We start from the raw sequence: 24,340 nt of genomic DNA, 5'->3' as shown, positions 1-24,340 counted from the left end.
AGAAGACGGTTAATTGATTGGTATCAGGGTTATCCAGGAGGATAATATTGCTAGACAATCTGAAAATCCAAACATATTTGGTCTTTACAAATAAATCCCTTAAAGAAATAATCAATAAATAATCTGTACAAATAAATCCCTTCTCCATTGTGTATATAAAGCAATACTTTATTCTAGCTTAAGGAAAATAACCCTTAAATTCACATAAAGAATGAAACCTTGTCATTTGCAGCAAGGTGGATGAACCTGAAGGACATGATGTTAGTGAAACAAGCCAGGAACAGGAAGATAAATACCAAATGTTCTCACTCATATGCAGAAGCTAAAAAAGTTGATCTCATGGAGCTAGAGAATAAAATAGTAATTACTAGAGGCTGGGAAGGGTAGGGGGTGGTTAAAGGACACAAATTACAGCTAGATAGGAGGAATAAGTCCTAGTGTTCCATAGCACTGTAGGGTGACTGTAGTCAATAATAATTTACTATATATTTTAAAATAGCTAGAAGAGGGGCGTTTGAATGTTCCCAACACAAAGAAAGGATAAATATTTAAGGTGAGGAATATATGAATTACTCTGATTTGATCACTGTACATTGTGTGTATTGAAATAGCACTATGTACCCAATAAATGTGTACGATATCATGTGTCAACTATAACAAATACTTTTTTAAAAAAGAGGAACAGATAAGGCATAACTGTATTGTGCACTACAAAGAACATGAAGTTTCAAACCAAAACATTTGGATTTTAGTCCCATTCTACTTACTGGCTGAGTGATCTTTGGCAATGCATTTTGAGCTATATGAGTCTCAATTTTCTCAAAAATAGAATGAAGAAGCCGGGCACGGTGGCTCACGCCTGTAATCCCAGCACTTTGGGAGGCTGAGGCGGGTGGATCACGAGGTCAGGAGATCAAGACCATCTTGGCTAACATGGTGAAACCCCGTCTCTACTAAAAATACAAAAAAAATTAGCTGGGCATGGTGGTAGGCGTCTGTAGTCCCAGCTACTCGGGAGGCTGAGGCAGGAGAATGGTGTGAACCCGGGAGGCAAAGCTTGCAGTGAGCCGAGATCGCATCACTGCACTCCAGGCTGGGCGAAAGAGCCAGACTGCGCTCAAAAAAAAAAAAAAAAAAGAATGAAGATAATAATATTAACTTTCTCCAAAAATCACTATGAAGATTCAATAAGATAGTTCACTCAAAAACACTTGATAAAAAGTTGGTAGAGCTGAGTGTGGTGGCTCATGCCTGTAATCCCAGTACTTTGGGAGGCCGAGGGAAGTGGATCACCTGAGGTTGAGAGTTCGAGACCAGCCCAGTCAACATGATGAAACCCCGTCTCTACCAAAAAATACAAAAATTAGCCGGGCATAGTAGCACATGCCTATAGTCCCAGCTACTTGGGAGGCTGAGGCAGGAGAATTGTTTGAACCCCGAGGGGGTGGAGGTTGCAGTGAGCCAAGATCATGCCACTACACTCCAGCCTGGGCAACAGAGACCCTGTCTCAACAACAACAAACAAACAACAACAACAACAAAAAAAAAAGCAGAGGAACATAGATTGTACCAATTCATTTTGTGTTCTCCATTTCATTTACTTAGGCTGGGTAAAGGATCTTGGCTTTAACCAATATTTAGTCTTACTATTTTAGGTATTTACCCTAAAGAGTTTCCATGAATGTAAAATTTCATGCAGTAGTTCAATCTAGAGCCTTTTCATGGACCTAGCTCTATATTGCTTACTGAATCCCTTCTATATTCTACTCTGATATCTATTTTAGACTGAGCTTGTGGCGTTCTGATTATCATTTGCATTAGGGCTTTTGCTAATATTCCATAACTATATTGGTGATTCCTCTGAACCACTCCCCTTCAAAAAAATACAGGCTGAGGTACTGTTATTTAATTATTTATTATGGTTTGACCTACACTATACACACACAGAGACACTGAAACACACACATACACATTTATTTTAAGTTATGTTCTAGGGCCAGGTCAGTGGCTCATGCCTGCAATCCCAGCACTTTGGGAGGCAGAGATGGGAAGCCCAGGAGTTTGAGACCAGCCTGGGTAACATGACGAGACTCTGTCTCTTCAAAAAATAAAAAAAATTAGCCAGACATCATGGCACACACTTGTGGTCCCAGCTACTGGGGAGGCTGAGGCAGGAATATCACTTGAGCCTGGGAGGTTGAGGCCACAGTGAACTGTGATCATGCCACTGCAGTCCAGCCTGAGTGACAGAGTGAGACCCTGTGCCAAAAAAAAAAAAAAAAAAGTTATCTTCCAGTGAATGTCTCAGTGACCTTGAACAATCACCTAGATTCTGTGACTCAGTTTTCTCTAATCCAAGTAAAATAACTTACTTCATAAGAATTTGTTGGGATTAAATGAAATATTAATTACAAATGGGCTTCATAAGCTATATAGGTGCTAAAATACATACAAATTCTAGATTTAAAAAAAGCCCATAATGGGCTTATGATTTTAACTCATAAACCTGATTCTGATTTCATTTCTAATATTCTTTATTATCTATATTTTCTCAGGAGATTGTGCTGATGAGCCAACGTGAAGAGCCCATGCTTTTGACAAGTGTTTCTCATTACAAATAAATGCAATAAAATCTTAATGAAATAGAAGCCAAATGTTAAAACATGTTTTTGTTTTCTTGGCAAAATAAGCTAATCAAAACACTTTAACACTCTGGCTAATTGACAGTATACCATGAATCAGCCTCATTTGCACTTGGGTGGCACATTTAAACTTTCAAAGCCTGATCATATCTGCATAGGCTAACCCAAATTGCTGGAGTCCACACCAGAATGTATAAACTTGTGAGATCCAGCCCGAAATACCCTCCAAATAGTCTAACAACATTATCACCTGAAATACCAGTATGAAATTAACAACAACCTGAGGCTTTTTTTTTTTTTTTTTTTTTGAGATAGGATCTGGTCTCACTTTGTTGCCCAGGCTAGAGTGAGGTAGCATAATCACAGCTCACTGTAGCTTCTACCTCCCGGGTTCAGATGATGCTTCCACCTCAGCCTCCCAAGTAGATGGGCCCACAGGCATGCACCAACACACTCAGTTAATATTTTTAAAACAATTTTTTAATATGTGGGGGGTTAGGGGGACGTGGGTGTCTCCTTATTTTGTCCAGGCTGGTGTCAAACTCCTGGGCTCAAGAGATCCTTCCACTTTGGCCTTTCAAAGTGTTAGGATTTACAGGTGCTAGCCACCACACCTTGCCCTGAGGTTTCCTTAGCATTTTTGGGTAAATGCCTTAGAATACTCTAGGGCACAAAATTGTTGCTTTCTCTCTAAAATCCTGGTCCAAACATGTTGTAATAATCCTGTGATATTTTTACCTTTTCAAAGTCTTTCATATATTTGGAGAAAGAAAAAAAATTACTCTTTTCTTTGAACAAAGGTTTAATTAGGAAAAAAGAGACAACCATATAGTATCTTTAGTATAGTATATTTATAGGAATGCATAACATGTGAGATGTACATTTTGAAGTTTCATCCATAACTTATAACATTTACTGTAGCAGTAACAAGACAGCAGGTCATCACTTTACAACATTACACATGAGTGATTTTGACTTACAAATAAAATATTTACAACCTACCTTTACAAAACGACATTGTGTGCATACAAAATGAACAACAGCAGAAAAATTTAAAAATAATAAAATAACCAAAAACCCAGAAGATACACTTAAGGCAGACCAGCAAGACACTGAAATAATTAAGGCTGTGGAATTCTTCTGCACCTTGAAAATATAGAGCTATTTATCAATACTGTGGAGTGATTTTAAATCAATTGTTACAAGCCTGATGGAAGTATGTACTTATATGTATATGTGTGATGGTCCCTATGGGGAAACCTGTCCACTTATGAATAAGGCCCTTTGTCTGAATGGCCAGTGAAGCCCACTCCAAATTCTCAAAAGACTTGAGGGGGGCAGGGGTCACTCAAAACCAAGAGATGCCAATACAGTTTGCAAATCAACTATTAATAGTTCAAATATAAAGATAGTTATAAGTCCAGATAAACAGAATAAACTAAATGATGGCCCCTTTATGTTTCACACTTTGTTAGTTTGGCTTTGTGGATGTCAAAAGACAGCAAATTAATTCCAGAATGAGTAGAATTCGTCTCCACAAATTAGCCCTAATGGTTTTGAATGGCCCTAAATGGTTTTCCATTAGAAAAATTGACCCACCTGGGCTGTCTGCAAATGGATAGATTTCTGCATATGAGCAATAACATATACATACATATTATACACTATATACATGTACAGATGTACATATATCCGTATTTTCCAACAGTTTGCACTTTGATCACTACTGTTCTCTGAACAGGATCTCATTATGAAGAGTATGTTTAGTTTTTTTTAGTCTTCATATTTGTTCTAACTACTAGTTTTACTCACCTTCCCCATAGAGTAGGCTGAAGTTTGGCAGAAACAGAAGTAAAAGCACCAGGGTCAGAAAAATCAAACATAGAGTTGACAGATATGGCTTAAGTTAGTAAGAGAAGATGTATGTCTTGTTAACTTCAGATTCGTAGCCACAGTCTTTGAGGTCATAGTAACAGTCTCTGTAATACTCCAGAACATGGATTCAGTTTTTGATGGAAGTCAGGTATTGATGGAAACTCATATGATGGCCATCCCTGGGCCAACAAATTAGCTTGGTTAAACTAAGCCTCAGGAGTTGGCATTCCAAGAATTGTTATTTGCATTTCTTCTACCATGCTTCCTTTTCTCAGCTAACCTCACTATCTGAAATAGCAGTTATCTAACTAATGCGTTATCTTGATCATTTGAATAAAAACTAAATCTGAACACATTTTAGAATCTCACAGCAAAGGGGCACATTTCTCACAGAAAAATGCAATAGCCTGTGCGTATTAATTTCAGGCTTATCATAATGTCCCTCAAAGACAAAAAGTTGTCTTAGAGTGATTGCTTTTTCCTCTCCTCTAACTTCTTCATATTTATTGAAGATGAGGAAGAAATGCCTTTCATAGAAAATATGTTTTATGATAATCTGTATTCTACTACTTCTGCTTAAATTTTTTATGTGAGTAAATTTCCTATTAAAAACATTTAGTGCTATAAACAAATTTCAGCCCTTTTTAACCCTTTAGAATTAATGAAACAACTGAGAGCCTTAATATTTTTAGAAAATAAATATTAACATAGTAGCTTTCCTTTTCTTGATGGAGCGTGTGTGAGCTCTGTTGTCTCTAAGCCCACCATGGGTTTAATCATTCATCATCAAATCATCCCTAGGCTTTAAATAGTGAAGAAAAATCAAGGTGCAGTTTTATAAATAAATTCACTGAAAGGTCACATATTGCGTTTGTCTAACCCAGACTCCACAGAGGTGCGACCCAGGAGAGAAAGGAAGAAGGTCTACATTCCTCAAAACTCATCCAGCACAATTCATTGACCACACTGAATAAGGACATGGTGAGTTTGAACTTTGCCCTACTACAAAGACCTCTTATGTACAAAATTATTTCCTCCTGTATTAAATGCATGGGACAAAGTTTTAGTTAATGCAAAATTTAGTTTATATCATATTTGCTCCCTCATATTCTCACAAATCTAAATTGCCATGCTCTTCCACAGAGGCAAGAAAAAAGTAATGCCTAACTCGTGGGCTCTAATCATGGAGGTTATGGGATAGCAAATATGCAACTCCTAAAAGACCTAACCACCTAAAAAAAAAAAAGATTCAAGGTTTGTCCTCCAAAAATGAGCAGTCCAATTCATTTCTATGCATTTAATTTGCCTGTGCATTTAATTTGTCTCTTAGATTCCTGTGAGGCTGTGAAAAATAAATTGTGGTATGAGAAGATGTTTTCTTCTCACTTCTGCCCTCCCAAGTGAAGAAAGTGGTTGTTGGGTTCTTCTCTGTCCTTTTTTCCAGAGCATAAAGCTTGAGAAGGAAGGTAGCAGTTGCTTTCGAGGGCATTTTACTCTTCGCATCTGCCATAAGAAATACTGGAGAAAACGACTTATGGACATAAGACTTCATCAGCTCTCCTAACCCTTTTCGGTAGACAAGCTCTTAAATGATTGAAATTATAGGCTAAGACCAAATAACATTTAGACAAAGAGCACCTGATACTTCCAACTGAAAGCAATTTACAGAATTTAATCTCATGAGTTTATAATGGGTATCTAAAGACGTGAATATTGAAAACCTGGAATGTTCAAAGTTACTATCAATAAAATTCTTAGCACTGGCAGTGTGTAGCACTTAAAAAAAAATCAAAGTATTTTATAGATGTCCCCACCAAGGTTATTTCTCAACATTCCTGTAAGATTAATGTCCTCCCTCCTTCCCCATCCCCCAACTCCCATTTTACCAATGGGGACATTTGGGGAAGGAAAAACAAAGACTTTCTGTAAGAAAAGATGAATCAGGAATAGCTGAGGTTGAAACTCATTCCTGGTCCCACCCCTATATTCAGATGTTTTCATTTACAAGATATTTTAAAGTAAAGAAAAAATGCTGCAATATCAGCACATCTAAATGCAATGAACTTCTTTATCTCCCATCCTCCCCTCTGAAAGGCACTACTATTTATAAAGGCTTTGTGGACCACAAAGCAGTGAAGCTAGCTTTCTCCTCTGCTTCCTCTACTCCCCCTTACATTGTTTATGGCTGAGAGAGACCTGAAGGATATCTCCAACATTACCATTTTTTTTCTTAAAAATTTTACCACATTCAGCTATAAGTGGATACATATCTATTTAATTTGAAACAAATGTAAAAGATGTAGGAAATCATTATATTAATACTTCTTAAAAGTTATTATGGGTTGTCCCTGATCTTTTCATTCTGTCTGTATCCCACCCTTACAAAACAAAACAAAACAAAAAGCTCAAAACCCTATGCAATGAATATAAGCCAAGCAAGAAACTTGTGACCTTGACCATTGTTTGTTTTTCCCATTTCAGCTGAAAGTTCACTCCCACTGTGAACTACCATCATAATAATAGCAATGGACCATTTTCTCTTCCCTCCTCTCTTCTTTACTACCAAGTAATAAATCTCTCCACCAAAACAGGAACAAGAGTGGCCCCTGATCCTTCTTCCCTAAGCACGGTTGCCCTCAGAGCAACCTAAAGTACATTCCCCAGGCTCATCATCATCTGGGATTCCTTGTTATTTCCAACTTGCTGTGGAGAACTCTTGAACCAAGACTACTCTCTTATCTCTGTTGGGAGGGACCAGGAGCTTTGCAGACAGGGAGCCTCCCTGTTAGTTTCCCTCCGTTATCAAACTGTATAAAATATACCCCCTTTCTCTTGGGGCCTCTATTAAGTTCATTCTAGTCTAATGATTGTACCTTGGCTCCAGTTAACAAAATCATCCTACTTTTCATTTCTAGGTCCCTCCTTTCCTGTCTTCTCACTTCCCAAATATGTGTACTTGGGGGAATTCCATGCAACCCCACATCTGGATCCTCCCAACTCTGTTGTAAAAGCTGATATGAAAGCTTGGGGTCTGTCTAACATTCTGTCAACTGCCCCCATAACATAATTTCAAAAATACCCTCCTTGTCCCCCACCTGCCGTGGTCTGCACACCATTGTTCTGGGCCCTGGCCTTCTCAAGCAGAAACTCAACTTGTTATAAAAACTCAGAATGGCTCAGCAGGGGGATCTTGATTCAGGTCATCCACAGTGGACAGAACAGAACTTGCCAAGCTGGACTTTATGGATATTGGGAATCCTCAGAGCCTACAGTTTGTCCCATGACAAACCCTATGGGCCAGGCTTTCCTTTTTTTTTGAGACAGAATTTTGCTCTTATTGCCCAGGCTAGAGTGCAGTGGTGCAATCTCGGCTCACGGCAACCTCCGCCTTCCAGTTTCAAGCGATTCTCCTGCCTCAGCCTCCCAAGTCGCTGGGATTACGAGTGCCCGCCACTACGCCCAGATAATTTTTTTGTATTTTTAGTGGAGACAGGGTTTCACCATGTTAGTCAGGCTGGTCTCGAACTGCTGACCTTGTGATCCACCCGCCTCGGCCTCCCAAAGTGCTGGGATCACAGGCGTGAGCCGCCGCGCCTGGCTCAGGCTTTCCTCTTTTATGCTGTATACCATAATGAAGACATGTTTATTGAAAGGGTTTTAGTAAACATGTTTACTAAAAGGATTTTTAGTAAATATGTTTTAAATTTTTTAAACACAATGAAAACATGTTTACTAAAATTTTTTTTACTAAATGTTTTACATTTTAAAAAATTTTAGTAACCATGTTTAATGTATGTTTTAAATTTTTATGTATTGTATCATAGAGTGTTTGTAAATACATAAAGGTCCAAATGAAGACTATAGGGGTTAGTCGAGAGACCTCTGAGGGAGTGAGGCTTAATGACCCAGGGCCATTTGAAAATTAAGAAACAAATACAGTCGGAGTCGGTTTCCATATATTTGGTTAATCCCGAAAATACTAAGTGCTATCTAGTCTTATTGCTTATACTTTCCATTAATTTATCAATCTATAATCTTGGATGGGATGAGGTGGAGGGCGAATGAGGAAGTTGTCTTTGAAACCAATGGAAAAAAAAAGATGATGATTTTTAATTTTACATTTTCTCTGTGGGAATAAGTGTTTTTTATATGTTAAAGTTCAGGCTTAGTTTCCACCATTTCTTTTTCATTTAGATAGGTTTGTAGTTCTATTCATCCTTCATAAATTCTCTTCTTGCACTTCTGTACTGCGTGATTTTAATTTTCTCTCTCCCATTATAGGAGAGAAGCAACACCATTAAACCTGATTTGAACAAACACTTGAGTTACATTTTTAAAATCTTACTTGTATAATCGCAATTTTCAACACACATTCTAGAAAACTAAGGGTGGATCATGTACAAACACAAAAAACAAGCTCCCTCCCTCGAAAACAAATGAACAAAAATAAAGAAAGAAAACCCATGAAATGCCCAGGTTTAATTTTTTTTTCCACCAGAGGGAAAAAGAGCAGTTAATAATAATCTTGTATGGAGAATATACACCAGAAAGCAGCATTGGCCTCAAAGTACAATTAGTCCTTTTAGTTCAGAGAACTATCAGCGGCTGCGTGGTGACAGGTATTGCAATCTCAGTTAGAACTTAATGCTCTGTTAGGGTGATGTATCAGGTTTTGTTCCATGGCTTTAAAAAGGACTTAGAACCAGGCCTTTAAAAGGCCTATATGGCTGCCTCCTTTTAGTAAGCACCCCTTAGCTTCAATAAGGAGTTAGAAATAAAGCCAGCCAACTTTCTGAAAGATGGTATTCTACAGCTGTAGAAGAAATCAGAAAGTGTTGGTACGTTGTTCATAGGAACTGTAGGAAAGGTTTTCATTTGCCCTTTTATATGAACCTCTTGTATTTGTTTACTTATTTCAAACCTGGTGTAGACACAAAAATATCCCCGCAGCTCATACTGTATTTGAATTTATTTCCTGGCAGGCTTTCTTTCCAGATTAATTCTGAGCTGCCAGTGAATTTGCGGGTAGCGTTTCATATACAGAAAGAACCTATCTTAATCAAATAACCTGTGATTGACAGAAAAAATTTTCTCATTCAAAAGGGCAACATTGCTTTCTCTTAATGCACAGGTTCTGGTAAAAGATTTCTATACAAGATCTATAAAATGCTCTAAAAAACTTGTCATCTAATTGTGCTTAGTCAAAACAATGTAATGATTCGGTAAATAAATTACTGTCTTAACTGGAGCACTCAAAATTACTTGTGATTGATTTAATATATATATCTCTATATTAGAAAACTCTGAAACCTGAATGGGATATATTATACTGTATGTGTGTATCTATCCTATTAAGAAACTATATCTAAGTTATCTAAACCAGAATAGTTGATATACATGACATCTCCATTAAATAGAACCTTTTGCTTAAAATTTCAGCAAAGCCAGAGATCTTTTATACTCTTGTGAGCTTAAGGTTTGCCCAGTTAACCACTCATTTTGGAAGATACAGTTAAAATTTCATAACAGCTAATATTGTTCTTATCTTTGCCCTTCTTCTGAACACTTCTGTGACCCTTTGCCTCTTTATTTCTTCAGAATGACCTTCTGAAAAGCCCCTGGATTTAGGGTGACTTTTACTGCTGCTCAGACCCTGAATAACCACTGACGAGGTTTAAGAGGTGCATCTCTCAATTCAGAGAACTGCACGGAGTGAAATGATGAACAGAATTATTTACAGTCACATTCAGTCTTGCTTTGGTTCACACTGCAAGTCTATGTGAAACCATAGGGGCTGGGAGATGGCTACGTCCCTTGGTTCACCCGGTTGACAATGTAGCTCTTGACATTGGGAATAGGCCGCACGTCATTCTGGTGCTTGCGACGTTCTATGAAGCATGCTAGGCGGGAGGTGTCCAGGGGGATCTTAGAGTAGCTGCCATTATGGGGCTGCAGCCATGGATGCTGCAAGCATGTGGCTGCTGTGGGCCGCCTCCGAAAATCTTCCTGTAAGATCACATTGATGAAATCTCTGGCAGCATTGCTCACACCACAGAAGTATTCATGGGGGAAGCTGAAATCCACCCTGCATACGTTGATACATGTCTCCTCTTTGCTCTCATCCAAGAAGGGGGAGACCCCACTCAGCATGACATATGTCAGAACCCCAATGCTCCAGATGTCTGTCCCCAGGGAGACGGGGATGCCTTGAATGACTTCTGGGGCAGCAAACTCAGGGTTCCCCAGCAGGTGGTGAATGTGGAAGTGACCCGAGATCTGGACAGCATCCTCCAAGTCAATGAGCTTCACTCGAGGCACTGGAATCCGTAGGTCAATGAGCAGGTTTTCAGGCTGCAGAGATCCAAGGAAACAGGGAGAAAAGAAGGGAAGTTTAGGCCTCTATTTTGACTACTCAAAAGACCTCATTAATTCAAACACAGTTATGCTATTCTTTGATAAAGCCTATGGTGTACAGAAAATTCCCTCTGCACTATGGAAACTGCATAGGAGACTTCAAACTATCATTTTGATCTTACTACACTTTGAGTTTGGGTGGTAATTCAGAGAAGTTGTTTGACATTGAAAATCATGTTTTCTTAACTACATTGCTTCTGCATTGAATCAAGGAAATAATAAATTACTCATTTTGGTGAACAGGGGCTTCTTTTTGAGAAGCATGGAAGAGAAGGTGACGTTTGTTGGCTTACTTCTATGAAGTTAGATTAGGTAGGTAGAACTTCCCTACCTTCTCTCACACCAGATGTCATTGTGGCTCTGGCATATTCTCATTAATTCATGGATGATACACTTAAATTGTGTGACAACCCAGATTCTCTTTAATAGTCATAATGGGGAGGCCGGGCACGGTGGCTCCCGCCTATAATCCCAGCACTTTGGGTGGCCAAGGCGGGTGGATCACAAAGTCAGGAGTTCGAGACCATCCTAGCCAAGATGTTGAAACCCCATCTCTACTAAAAATACAAAAAAATTAGCCAGGCGTGGTGGTGGGTGCCTGTAATCCCAGCTACTCAAGAGGCTGAGGCAGAGAATTGCTTGAACCTGGGAGGTGGAGGTTGCAGTGAGCTGAGATCATGCCACTGTACTCCAGCCTGGGCGACAGAGCGAGACTCCATCTCAAAAAAAAAAATAGTCATAATGGGATGGATGTGTTGGCTCACGCCTGTAATCCCAGCACTTTGGGAGGCCAAGGCGGGCAGATCACTTGAGGTCAGGAGTTCAAGACCAGCCTGGCCAACATGATGAAACCCTGTCTCTACTAAAAATACAAAAATTAGCTGGGTGTGGTGGTGAGCGCCTGTAATCCCAGCTACTCGGGAGGCTAAGGCAGGAGAATTGCTTGTACCTGGGAGGCGGAGGTTGCAGCGAGCCGAGATCGCACCACTGCACTTCAGCCTTGGCAACAGAGTCAGACTCTGTCTCAAATAAAAAAAAGTTATAATATTCTACTCTAAGTAAATAAAATGAATTTGAATTTATATTCCTTATGAGTAATGACTGGTAAGTTGGACTTGGCCATTTAAGGTATTCCCTGCAAGGTTGCCACTTCTTTTTTTTGAAGGGAGTCTCGCTCTGTCGCCCAGGCTAGAGTGCAGTGGTGCGATCTCGGCTCACTGCAAGCTCCGCCTCCCAGGTTCATGCCATTCTCCTGCCTCAGCCTCCCAAGTTGCCGGGACTACAGGCGCCCACCACCACGCCTGGCTAATTTTTTTGTATTTTTTGTATTTTTAGTAGAGACGGGGTTTCACTGTGTTAGCCAGGATGGTCTCGATCTCCTGACCTCGTGATCTGCCCACCTTGGCCTCCCAAAGTGCTGGGATTTCAGGCGTGAGCCACTGCGCCCAGCAGGTTGCCACTTCTTATTACCTTTATGTCCAAATGTGCAACCCTGCAGTTGTGAAGGTACTGCAGAGCCTCCATGATGTCTCGGATATAGAAAGCTACTTTTTCCTCCATCAGTTCATCGTGATTCATAAGGTAGTCTAAGAGCCGGCCATCATCCATCCTGAAAGTAGGCAGGGAAAGGCAAAGGAAATATGTTTGAAATGAAGAAATAGAAAAATAACACATGTACAAATCAGTAAGATCTCTAAGCTCTCTCATACTTATTGTTATACATGAAGACCAAATGTGCGACACATGCATATTTAGTTAGAGCCTAAAGTTATTGTAATATTCAGAACTAAAATAAATATATTTACAAATATGGTGTACTGCAGGGAGTGTGTATAACCTTGTTTAAGAAACATTCTCCTTCATTAACTCTAAAAATTGCTCACAACAAAAAAGTTGTGACACCCATTTAAGAGGTTTGATTGCTAAGTAAAGAAAGCCTTCACCAAGAGAGACTTCAGCAATATCCTGATTAACCATAACCTAGTGGCTGCAAACAGCCCCACATGTGTTTTGCAAAGTACTTCTTAATTTTATTTTAAGATTAATTTTAGAGATGAAGTCTCACTGTGTCGCCCAGGCTGGAATGCTGTGGCACAATCATAGCTCACTGCAGCCTCGAACTCCTGGACTCAAGTGATCCTCTTGCTTTAGCCTCTCACATAGCTGGGATTTCTGGAGGAGGCCACTGTGCCTAGCCAAACTACTTTCTTTTGTCAGTTTTAAGTTGGGGAAAACAGAAAGTAGGCAAAGTTTGTTCTTTGCATTATTGATTCTCTGTCCCTCCCCTACCCCACCACCTTTGTTGTTGTTGTTGTTGTTTGTTTGTTTTGTTTTTGAGACAAAGTCTCTCTTTCACCCAGGCTGGAGTGTAGTGGCATGATCTCAGCTCATTGCAACCTCCACCTCCCAGGTTCAAGCGATTCTGGTGTCTCAGCTTCCCAAGTAGCTGGAATTACAGGCGTGTGCCATCACACCCAGCTAATTTTTGTATTGTTAGTAGAGACAGAGTTTTGCCATGTTGGCCAGGCTGGTCTCAAACTCCTGGTCTCAAGTGATCCACCCGCCTGGGCCTCCCAAAACGGTGGGATTACAGGCATGAGCCAGCGTGCCCAGCTCTTGATCCCTTTTTGAATCCTTTGCCTTCTGGGCAACTTTTCCAACCTTGAGAACTGTGATTGAGAACATGGTATATGGAGCCATCCAGACCCAGATTCGAATCCTGGTTCTGTTACCTACCTGCTGAAGGCTGGGAGCAAGTTATTTGAACTCTGTGTTTTGGTTTCACCAAAGTGAACCATCTTTAAAGTGGGAATAAGAATAGCAACAAAATAATAACAATTATTATTCATTATATTAATATAATATAATGAATTAATATTATCATATAGTGAGTGAATATTACTATTCACCTATTTGATTATGAGGATTGTGCAAGGATGGAGTGAGATGATGAAGCGAGATGATGAAGCATTTAAGCATAATTGGTAGCATAGGTAAGTGCTAAATAAATGGTAGCTATTCTCAGCCACCCTCTGTCCTCTTACAGCAAGGAGTTACCAAATGTCAGGTATTCTTTAGTGTACATTGAGTTGTTAAAGGCACATGCCCAGGAAATGCCCATGCAGAGGAGCCTGATGCAGAGTCAGAAATGACTTTCAGTTACAGCTGAAATCCCCCTGGTCAAGTTTACCTCTTCCCCTCTAGCTTGCTCCTTCCCACTGGTGTCTTCTACTTTCCCTGACAGGAGCAAAGGCTAGAACCCATGCAAGCCTCTTTTGCTTTCCTCTGACCCTGCTAAGGGTGAGGTAAGAGTGATCAGAGTAGAGTGGAGTAGGATTGGGCTTGTTAAATGTATTCCCCTGAACTTCTTGGAGTCATTAAGGGAGCAATTAACAGCAGCACTGCTCCAAGTGAGAGAGTCTTAGCCACCAAGTTCACCTTTAGAGCTTTTGGATAAGGCAGATGCCCACATCCTACCCTAGACTAGGGAATCCAAATCTCAGTTGCCTGGTAAAGAAAGTGCTCTCCCAGCAATTCTGGTGACCATCTAAGGGGAGGCCACCATCACCTAATTGGCAGCATAAGTATTTGCCAAATAAGCATAACAGGATAATGAGATCCAGCACAGGGATTAGCTCAGGCACTGCCTCTCCACAAACTTTCCCTGAACTTCAGGTCCAACCAAGCACCTATGTTCTCACAGCAATCTTCTCCAATGCATGCTTTTCTTTCTTAGTATTTATCATGTTATATTAAAATCATCCATTTATCTATCTATTGGTCTTCCTCATTAGACTTGTAACTCCTCGAGGGCAAAAACTATATCTTTTCCGCCTATTTTTTTTTTTTTTTGAGATGGAGTCTCACTCTGTCGCCTAGGCTGGAGTGTAGTGGTGTGATCTTGGCTCACTGCAATCTCCACATCCTGGGTTCAAGCAATTCTCCTGCCTCAGCCTCCCGAGTAGCTGGGACTACAGGTGCCTGCCACCATGTCCAGCTAATTTTTGTACTTTTAGTAGAGATGGGGTTTCACCATGTTGGCGAGGCTGGTCTCGAACTCCTGACCTCAAGTGATCCGCCCACCTCGGCCTCTCCAAGTGCTAGAATTACAGGCGTGAGCCATCGTGCCCAGCCCTTTTCCCCCTATAAACTATACCTCTGCCTCCTATAAACTACCCTTATAACTATAACTTTGTTCCCCCAGCCCTGGCCCTGGTCTGGATGGTGGTTGGTGCATAGCGAGTGCTCAGTAAATGTTTGCTAAACTAGTTCAACCCACTATTCATCTAACTTAATCCCTGCAGCATCTCTGGGAAGTTGGAGGAATTTCAATCTTCACAGATGAGGACTCGGGTTTCCAGCAAACTAAGTACTCTGCTTCAAATCACAGAGCTGGGACGTGAGCCCAGATTCCTCATTCCAAGAGCAGCTTCTTTCCATTGCACTACAGTAGCCCAATATCAGCACCTTCCCTTGAAACAGCAGTCGGCAAGTCTGACCGGGCAGAAGTTCTGGGTCAGCTGAACTCAACCTGGTACACAGTGACAATACCTTTCACTGGAACACAAGCACAGATGTTGTCATCTGTGGACAAGTATAGTTCACTAGCAATAGAATAATGTCTTTTGAGTTAGGAGGTTCCCTACAAACAGATCAGGCTCTGAAAGAGACTGTTAAGTCTGTTAAGTCTAAAGTGACAAACTACCAACTACTTAACTACATAAAGTTTAAGTTTCACAAAAGGATTACAGATGCTAGCAGCATGGGTTTTGTCCCCTCTGGTTTTTTTTTTTTTTCCAGCTGATTTTAAAAATAGCCAAACTTGTTTGCATTTTTGCTTTCTTATTTTATCATAAATAAATTTGTGACAAGTTACTGACTCAAACATCCCGTACACACACACCTAGACTAACAAGCACGCAAGAGCCAGACTAACATGGTAGTTGAAAAGCTGAAAATGCAGGCACTTCTCTACTGAAAAGGGGTTCTTGTGGAGCCATACTCGGCAACGGTCTTTGGCGGAAATGTCTGTCTCCTGTCTAGGCCAAGGGCCTCAGTAGCACCAATCTGATCACATTTCTGTTACTTGTATCACTTCTGAAAAGACTCTGTTCTCTTTAATTTCTGTGATATTTATCTAAACCACAGAACATACTGTCTCTTCTTAGCCTGGGGTAGTGGTGGGGAGAAAGGGACATTATTGCTTTATTACATCTATTCTAGGGGTCACGTATATGGTTGCCTAAGTCCCTAGAAAATCTGGAATGAGTGGAATGTTTTGAAGGTAAGGCTCTCCCCTAGAAGGAATTTTTTTGGGTGGTAGACTGGAGTTGCTATGGTGGTGAATTGACATACAGGGCCCTGTCTTTCAACTCCACCCTGTCAATCAGCCTACTGTCGACAAGCTCTTCCCAAACTCCTGCCCAGCCCAAGAGTCCATAATAGAAAGAAAATAAACATGGAAGTGAGAGAGATATGGTTTCAAGTCCCAGCTTCTCCATTCCTAGTCTTAAGGAGCTGGTTTTAAGGACTTCCCTTATTCCTATTATGATTTTTTAATCTTTGAAATGGAAATGACATTGATTATAAAATGGGGGAGAGAGTGCATGTTATATGCAGCACTTTGCAAATGATAGGACCTTGTATAAAATGTAACTGTCTTTTCCATTAATTGTGGGCAAAAGCTAACCCAAATGGTGCGGGCGACTTTAGAGAGATGGCGTCTGTACTTACAGTTCCAAGATCAGGATGTAGGATGTGGGGGACTCATAGGTGTCATGGAGAGTGATGTACTGGGGGTGCTGTAGGTGCTGAAGCAGGGCAGCCTCGTGGGCAGCCTGTTCTTTCTTCTTCATTTTTTTGCTAACAAATTTCACAGCCACATCTTTGCGGGTAGCTTTGTGAATGCATTTCTTTACTATAGAGAAACGGCCTCTGGAAAAACAAAAGGGAGAGTTTGCCAACATTCATCAATTAACTAGATATATTTTATTCATGGATAAGTAAAGTTTTGTGGGAAGTGGTCAGATAGATCTTATTAGGAATCCTACTCTCCTATATTTTTAATTATAATGTTATTCAGAGAATCCATTTTTCCTTCTTTAGCATTTTAGGGTTTTTGTGACATCAAAAACTTTTTATATTATATATAATATAATTACATTATAAATTATATTTTTATATGTAATATAAAGCTTTTTTTTTTTTTTTTTCTGAGACAGGGTCTTGCTCTGCTACCCAGGCTAGAGTGCAGTCATGTGATCATGGCCCACTTCAGCCTCAACTTTCCAGGCTCAAGCCTCTTGCTTCGGCCTCCCAAAGCGCTGGGATTACAGGTGTGAGCCACTCTGCCTGGCCTAACTAATGTAATTTTTTAAACCCATATTTTTCTCTGCCATTTTAACCATCAACGGCAGTTCAGTTTTCTTTTCGAGGCAGAATATGTATTTCTGTGAAATACAACAATAGAAACAGCAATAATGTTAAAGAAGGAGGAATTCTACTCAATGATAATTTTAAAAACATTTTTATTATTTTTTTCTCCTTCTCATACATACCAATTCTACTTCCTTCAAGGTCTAGCACAAATGCTAACTCTTTGTGGGGCCATGACACGATGAAAAAGCCAGACTGTAAAGCCATTGCAAATTGGATTTTTTTTTTTAATTTCAATAGGTTTTTGGGGAACAGGTGGTGTTTGGTTACATGAATATGTTCTTTAGAGGGTGATTTCTGAGATTTTGGTGCACCCGTCACCCAAGCAGTGTACACAGTACCCAATGTGTAGTCTTTTATCTCTCACCACCTTCTCACCCTTTCCCCCAAGTCCCCAAAGTCCATCGTATCATTCTTATGCCTTTGTGTCCTCATAGCTTAGCTCTCATTAAAAACATTTTAAAGAGTCCATTGTTTCATTTTATTTTATGTTTGTTATCTTCTTATTATGGAAACTTTCTAATATACACAAAAGTAAAGAAAATAGCAAAATAGATCTCCTGTGCAGCCAACTTCAATAATCATGAACAATTTAATCAATTTTGTTTCATCTATCTCTTTTCTATCCCCTGCTTTTTTCCCCCCTGGAATATTTTAAGCAAATCCAGATATAATGTCATGTCACTCATAAATACTTCAGTTTACATCCCTATCGACAAGAACACTTAGAAATATATAAGCAGTCTGCCATTATTGCATCTGACAAAATTACCCACCCCTGAAATAGAATGGTTCCCAGATACAGCTGTTGCCCTGTGGAAGGTGGCAAGAGAGCTCTGTAGGGCACAGGTCAGCAATGGGGCAGATGAAGGGAGGGTCAATGAGGTGACAAGGCAGCACCATCCGAGCCCTGCCCATGATGTGTCCTAACCCACGAGCAGAGGAGAGAAAGTCTGAAGACCAGCCCATTCCTCCAACAGAAATGGGTGTGTCATGGAGACCATGAAGATGATCTAACTGCCTCCTTGACCTGGCTCTGTGCTCAAAAGACAACTTTTTAATAATACTTTTTTTCTCATCATATATTTGCATAAAATAATGTGCTAATAAGGCCAGGTGCAATGGCTCATGCTTGTCATCCCAGTGCTTTGGGAAGCTGAGACAGGAGGATCGCTTGAGCCCAGGAGTTTGAGACTAGCCTGGACAACATAGTGAGATCCTTTTGCTTTAAAATTTTAAAAAAAAAAAAAATGTACTAATCAGTAAAACAAGTCTTAGACAAGTATTTATTGAATATATATTATTTACCAAATATCATTCTTGGCACAGTAAGCAAATATTTGGTCAAAAATGGCAGTTTTGTTTCACATCATAAATTAATAAATTGCCATTCTGGTTTTAACAGCACTCTCTTTGTGAGTTTGATTATCATAAGTTACTTCTTGCAGAGGAGTGAAATGAAACAATGAAAACAATTGAATGCTGAGGATAGCTCTCCTGAATTTAGTGGCCATCTCAAGGTACTGCTAGCTTAATTTTTAGAAAAAGGTTTGTAGTTGTCAAAGTTATGCAGACCCATGGTTTAAAAAGTCAATTATCTTTACAGGTTTGTTATTTAAAAACAATTCATCCCCATTTTTCCTTCCCTGGAGTCTTGCTCTGTCACCCACGCTTGAGTGCAGTAGCATGATCTTGGCTCACTGCAATCTCTGCCTCCCAAGCTCAAGTGATCCTCCAACCTCAGCCTCCCAAGTAGCTGGGACTATGGGCGTGTACCACCATACCTGTCTAATTTTTTGTATTTTTTTGTAGAGACAGGATTTCGCCATATTGCCCAGGCTGGTCTTGAATTCCTGAGCTCAAAGCGATCCGCCCACCTTGGCCTCCCAAAGTGCTGGGCTTATAGGCGTGAGACATTGTGCCTGGCCTGAGAGGCAGTTTAATATATCAATTTAATATAGTTTAGCAGATTATTGAAATATTTACTTCTATGACTCTCAATAGTATGCTTTGAGTGACTACTTCTTGATTTTTCAGTTTTAATTATTTCTGTTGACATCCCACTATGGAAGATGAGATTTTAGCCTCCTTCCTCCCTCTGTCCCTGCCACATAACTACTATCCCCAACCACTGTCTTCCCAATAGAATTATAATCAATATTCAGTATCTACATTACTACACTATGTCCATGCTAGTCATAGTTGAGCCTCTAGTAAACTATGAATACTTTTCCTTTTTTGTGATAGAATGCAATCTTCAATCATTTCTGACAAAGAGTGCATGGGAAATAAATTGTTTCAGACTTGCATATCTGAAAATTTGTACTTATTCTACTTTTATACTTGATTGTGAGTTTAGCTGAATATAATCCAGTTGGGAAAATTTTTCATTCACAATTTTGAAGGAATTATTCTGTTGCCTTCCAACTTCTATTGTTACTGGTAATGTTGACTGCTAATGTCTAAAGCATTATGATTCCTAATCCTTCATGACCCCTTTTCCTCATGGAGAATTTGTAGGTTCTTCTCTTTTCCTGGGTGTTGAGAAATTTCACAGTTATGTGCTGCAGTATGATCTACTTTCATCCATTAGGTTGGGCACTCGGGTGCTCTCTCAATTAGTAAACTCATGTCTTTTCATTCTGGGAATATCTTAATTTTTAGAAACAATTCCTTCTTCTCTGTTTTATTTGTTCTATTCTCTCTTTCTGGAATTTCTGTTTTTCAAATTGGAACTTCTAGTCTAGTCCTCTAATTCTTCTTTTCCTATTCTATTTCCCATTTATTTTCCGGTTGCTCAGATTTCTGGGAAATTTCCTCAACTCTGTCTTCCCACACTTCTATTAAGGTTTTCAGGTCAGGTGCAGTGGCTCACGCCTGTAATCCCAGCACCTTGGGAGACCAAGGTGGGTGCATCACTTGAGGACAAGAGTTCAAGACCAGCCTGGACAACATGGTGAAACCCTGTTTCTACTAAATATACAAAAATTAGCCAGGCATGGTTGTGCGTGCCTGTAATCCCAGCTACTCAGGAGACTGAGGCACAAAAATCACTTGAACTTGGGAGGCAGAGGTTGCAGTGAGCCAAGATTGTGCCACTGCACTCCAGCCTGGGTGAAAGAGCAAGACTCTGTCTAAATAAATAAATAAATAAAAATAAAATTTTAAAAAAGGTTCTGTTTTCATTTTTTGTTTCTTTTTTATTGCAGGATTATGCTCTTGTTTTATAATTTCAATATTATCTTTTATCTAAGGATACTAATGAGAGTTTTTGGAAGTCTTTTGCTATATAGTTTGTTTCCTTTCTTCTACTTTTGTTTTGATTTCTGTCTTTCATTTTAAAGATTTTCCTCAACTGTTCAGAAATTCTTAGTAGTCAATTCATTTCACCTGGAGGATATTTTTGCTAGATTTAGAATTCTTGGTGGCCAGCTCTTTCCTTTAAGCATTTTAAAGATGTTGGTTCTGCTGTCTTCTTGCCTCCATGAATTCTGATGAGAAATCTGCTGTCATTCGAGTCACTGTTCTACCTAAATGTAATATGTTGTTTTTTTCTCTTGTTTCTTTCAAGATTTTTTTTCATATATTTGTTTTCAGCAGTTTGATTGCAATGTGTTCTGGGCATGGTTTTTGTTTGTTTTTTATTTAGGTCACCAAGCTTCTTTAAAAATTTGTGTCTTTTACCAAATTTGGGACATTTCCAGTTGTTATTTCTTCAAAAATTTTTTCTGCACCAATCACTTTTTTCTTTCCCTTAGGAGTTCTAATGACATGAATGTCAGACCTTTTGATATTTTTCCATAGGTCCCTGGGGTTATGTCTAATATTTGTAAAACATTTTTTCTCTCTATTCTTCATGTCAGATAATTTATATTTCTTCCTCTTCAATTTCACCAACTCCTCCATCAGCTTTGTTCTGCTATTGAATCCATGCTGTAAATTTAAAAATTTTAGATATTGTATTTTTTGTTATGCAATTTAAATTTAAAAATCATTTCTATTTCTCTGTCAATAACTTCTATCTTTCCATTCATTTCAAGAGTATTCACCTTTACCTTACAGAGGATGGTTGTAATTGCTACTTTAAAGTCTTTGGGTGATAGTTCCAATATTTGGATCATGTCAGAGATGGCATCTGTTGATTGTTTTCTTCCCGAGAATTTTTTAAGTTTTTTCTGCTTTTTGTAATGTTGAACAACTTTAGATTGTATCCCAAACATTTCAAATGTTATGTTGTGAGACTGATTCTGTTAAAATCCTCTAGAGGAGTTTGATTTTTGGTTTATTTGTATGTTTTGGTCAGCAATCAACTTGGTTAGGTTCAGACTGCAAGTTCTGTCTCACCTTCTGTGGGAGGTGGTTCTATTGTCAGTTCAGTTTTCAGTGTTTACTATGCTTTTAGGTCTGCCCCTTGTGAGCACCACACAAAGATTAGTCTGAGACTAAACAGTCACTCAGCAGTGGTTTACGTCATAGTCCAGTTCTCAGAGCCTTGCTATATTTCTTTGGATGTGCCTCATACATGCACAGCTGGAAGGTGGCCCAGGATTTGAGTCATTTCATATAGAATTAGGAGATCTTCTTTTGCTTTCTCCTGAGATTTCCCCTGCATTCTTTATCTCCCAAGTGCCCCTTTTTGAAGTTGTCTGGCCAGAAAGATGGGATTCCCTCAGAGGTTTAGCTTCCTGCATTGTCATGCAGTTTCACATGACTGCCCTCGGGGTGAAGCAGTGACAGTAAGGAGACACAAAAAAACAAATAAAGCATGAATTATTCTGTTCTCTCCAGCTCAAAGGGTTCCCTTTTCTTTGTCCTTTGGCCAGAAATGTGGGTTTTTCTTGGAGTTTTTGCTGTTTGTGCATGCTACATAGTTCTTTGATTTGGCCCACACTTGTATCAAAGCTGGGGAGATAAAGGAGAAAAGAGGAAAGAAGAAAAAAGGTAGGAAGGAAGAAGGGAAGGAAGGAGGGAGGGAAGGAAGGAGGCAGGGAAGGAAGGAAGGAAGGAAGGAAGGAAACTGCTATTCTCCTTGTCATTAGCCATTCTTCAAGTTTTTACTTTACTTTCTTTCCTTTTATTTTTTTGAGACAGGCTCTTGCTCTGTTGCCCAGGCTGGAATGCAGTGGTGCGATCTCGACCTCTCAGGCTCAAGCAATCCTCCCACCTCAGCTTCCCAAGTAGCTGGGACTACAGGTGTGCACCACCATGCCTAGCTAGTTTTTTCTTTTATTTTTTGTAGAGATGAAGTCTCGCCACGTTGCCCAGGCTGGTCTTGGACTCCTGGGCTCAAGTGATCCTCCTGCCTCAGCCTCCCAAAGTGCTGGGATTACAGGCGTGAGCCACCACACCCAGCCCAAGTCTTTTGTCTTTCCACTCTCATCTCTATTATTTAATTTGATACCCAGGTATTGCTTTTTGTATCTTGTCCAGGGATTCTGGTTGTAATCAGTGGGAGATAAAGGCTACAGTGGGCTTACTCTATCTTGGGTGGCATTGGGAGTTGGCTCATTTTGAAAGTTCAGGAATAAAAACATGTTTGGTGGCAGGGCACGGTGGCTCACACCTGTAATCCCAGCAGTTTGGGAGGCTGAGGCAGGCGGATTACCTGAGGTCAAGAGTTTGAGATCAGCCTGGCCAACATGGAGAAACCCCATCTCTACTAAAAATACAAAAATTAGCCGGGCATGGTGGCAGGCACCTGTAATTCCAGCTACTCGGGAGGCTGAGGCAGGAGAATCGCTTGAACCTGGGAGGTAGATGTTGCAGTGAGCCAAGACTGCATCACTGCACTCCAGCCTGGGAGACAGAGCGAGACTCTGTCTCAGAAAAAAAAAAAAAAGAAAAAGAAAAAAGATGTTTAGAAGCTCTGAGCTTGTGGGTGAAGCCTGTCACCTTTTACTTTACTACAGAGTGATTTGACGAGACTGCTCGGTTGGGAAAGCTCCATAATCAGTATCTTTAAGTCTTTCCTTTTGGGCTGGTTAGAGTTCCCAGAGAAAGAGCCCTCTGCTTTCTGCCTAGAGGGTGAAACTCTGGCTGTCAACCTCTGGAGGTCCAGTGGAAGAGAGCTGGGGTTCTGAGTACCCAGCATGCATACATTCTGATATTGTCCCTGTTTGCAGAATGGTTCCACTGCCTTCAACTGTGCCTGGTGTCCCCAAGGGCAGGGATGCTCCATTTTTCCCTTTCCAGAAAATAAAACTCCAGGCCAGGCACGGTGGATTATGCCTGCAATCCCAGCACTTTGGGAGGCCAAGGCGGGAGGACTGCTTGAAACTGGGAATTCGAGACCAACCTGGGCAACATAGGGAGACCTTGTCTCTATGAAACATTAAAAAGTTAGTTGGGCATAATGGTGTGTGTCTGTAGTCCCAGCTACTTGGGAGGCTAAGAGGATCACTTGAGCCCAGGAGGTCAAGGATGCAGTGAACCATGATTGAGCCACTGCAGTCCAGCCTAGGTGACAGAGTGAGACCCTGTCCTAAAACAACAACGACAACAAAAGAAACAAAGAAATAAGAAAGAGAGAGAGAGAAAGAGGGAGGGAGGAAGGAAGGGAGGGAAGGAAGGAAGGAAGGAAGGAAGGAGGGAAGGAAGGAAGGAAGGAAGGAAGGAAGGGAGGGACCAGTCTTTTCTTGGATGAAGAAAGACAATCACACAGATACTTGAAGCTGGGGAGCAGATTTGGAGCCCGCTTATCCCTTGGGAATGCTGACTGGTTGCCTGTATAGAATCTAAAATGTAGCAGGACCAGGCCTCCAGGTAAGGATGGCAGGCTGAACACAGACATCAGTTTTCACTCCCTTCTGAGACTCAACTTCTCAAAAAATTTCAGCCAATCCTTTGAATTTTAGCATCCTCCTTTTACCTACTTCCAGAGGTACTTGATGCTCCTAATACCTGAGCTTTTGGGTAATTCTGCTGCAAAAATTATACTGGCCCTCATTTGACCCCATGACTGACTGACTCAGGTC

At 40.2% G+C, this 24,340-nt stretch overlaps 1 protein-coding gene across 15 annotated transcripts in view; it reads right to left on the bottom strand.

Moving 5' to 3' along the window:
• Positions 1–3,471: 3,471 nt before the first annotated feature.
• Positions 3,472–24,340, bottom strand: part of KALRN (kalirin RhoGEF kinase) — a 690,517-nt gene continuing 669,648 nt past the window's right edge. For 11 of the 15 annotated variants that reach the window (XM_016941780.4, XM_016941788.4, XM_024355619.3 and 8 more), the window contains 3 exons: positions 16,665–16,865; positions 12,402–12,540; positions 10,224–10,868 (listed from right to left, as the gene is read on the bottom strand). In XM_016941780.4, the coding sequence (XP_016797269.1) occupies positions 10,323–10,868; positions 12,402–12,540; positions 16,665–16,865 (886 nt within the window). In that variant the 3' untranslated portion in view covers positions 10,224–10,322. Of the gene's footprint in view, positions 10,869–12,401; positions 12,541–16,664; positions 16,866–24,340 lie in introns of all 15 variants that reach the window. The other 4 variants (XM_016941792.4, XM_016941783.4, XM_003309956.6 and 1 more) reach the window with 1 other exon arrangement.

Source organism: Pan troglodytes, chromosome 2 (genome assembly GCF_028858775.2).
Source record: "Pan troglodytes isolate AG18354 chromosome 2, NHGRI_mPanTro3-v2.0_pri, whole genome shotgun sequence".
Lineage (NCBI taxonomy): Eukaryota > Metazoa > Chordata > Mammalia > Primates > Hominidae > Pan > Pan troglodytes.
The sequence above is the reverse complement of the archived record's forward strand: the minus strand, read 5'-3'. Positions and strand labels throughout refer to the sequence as shown.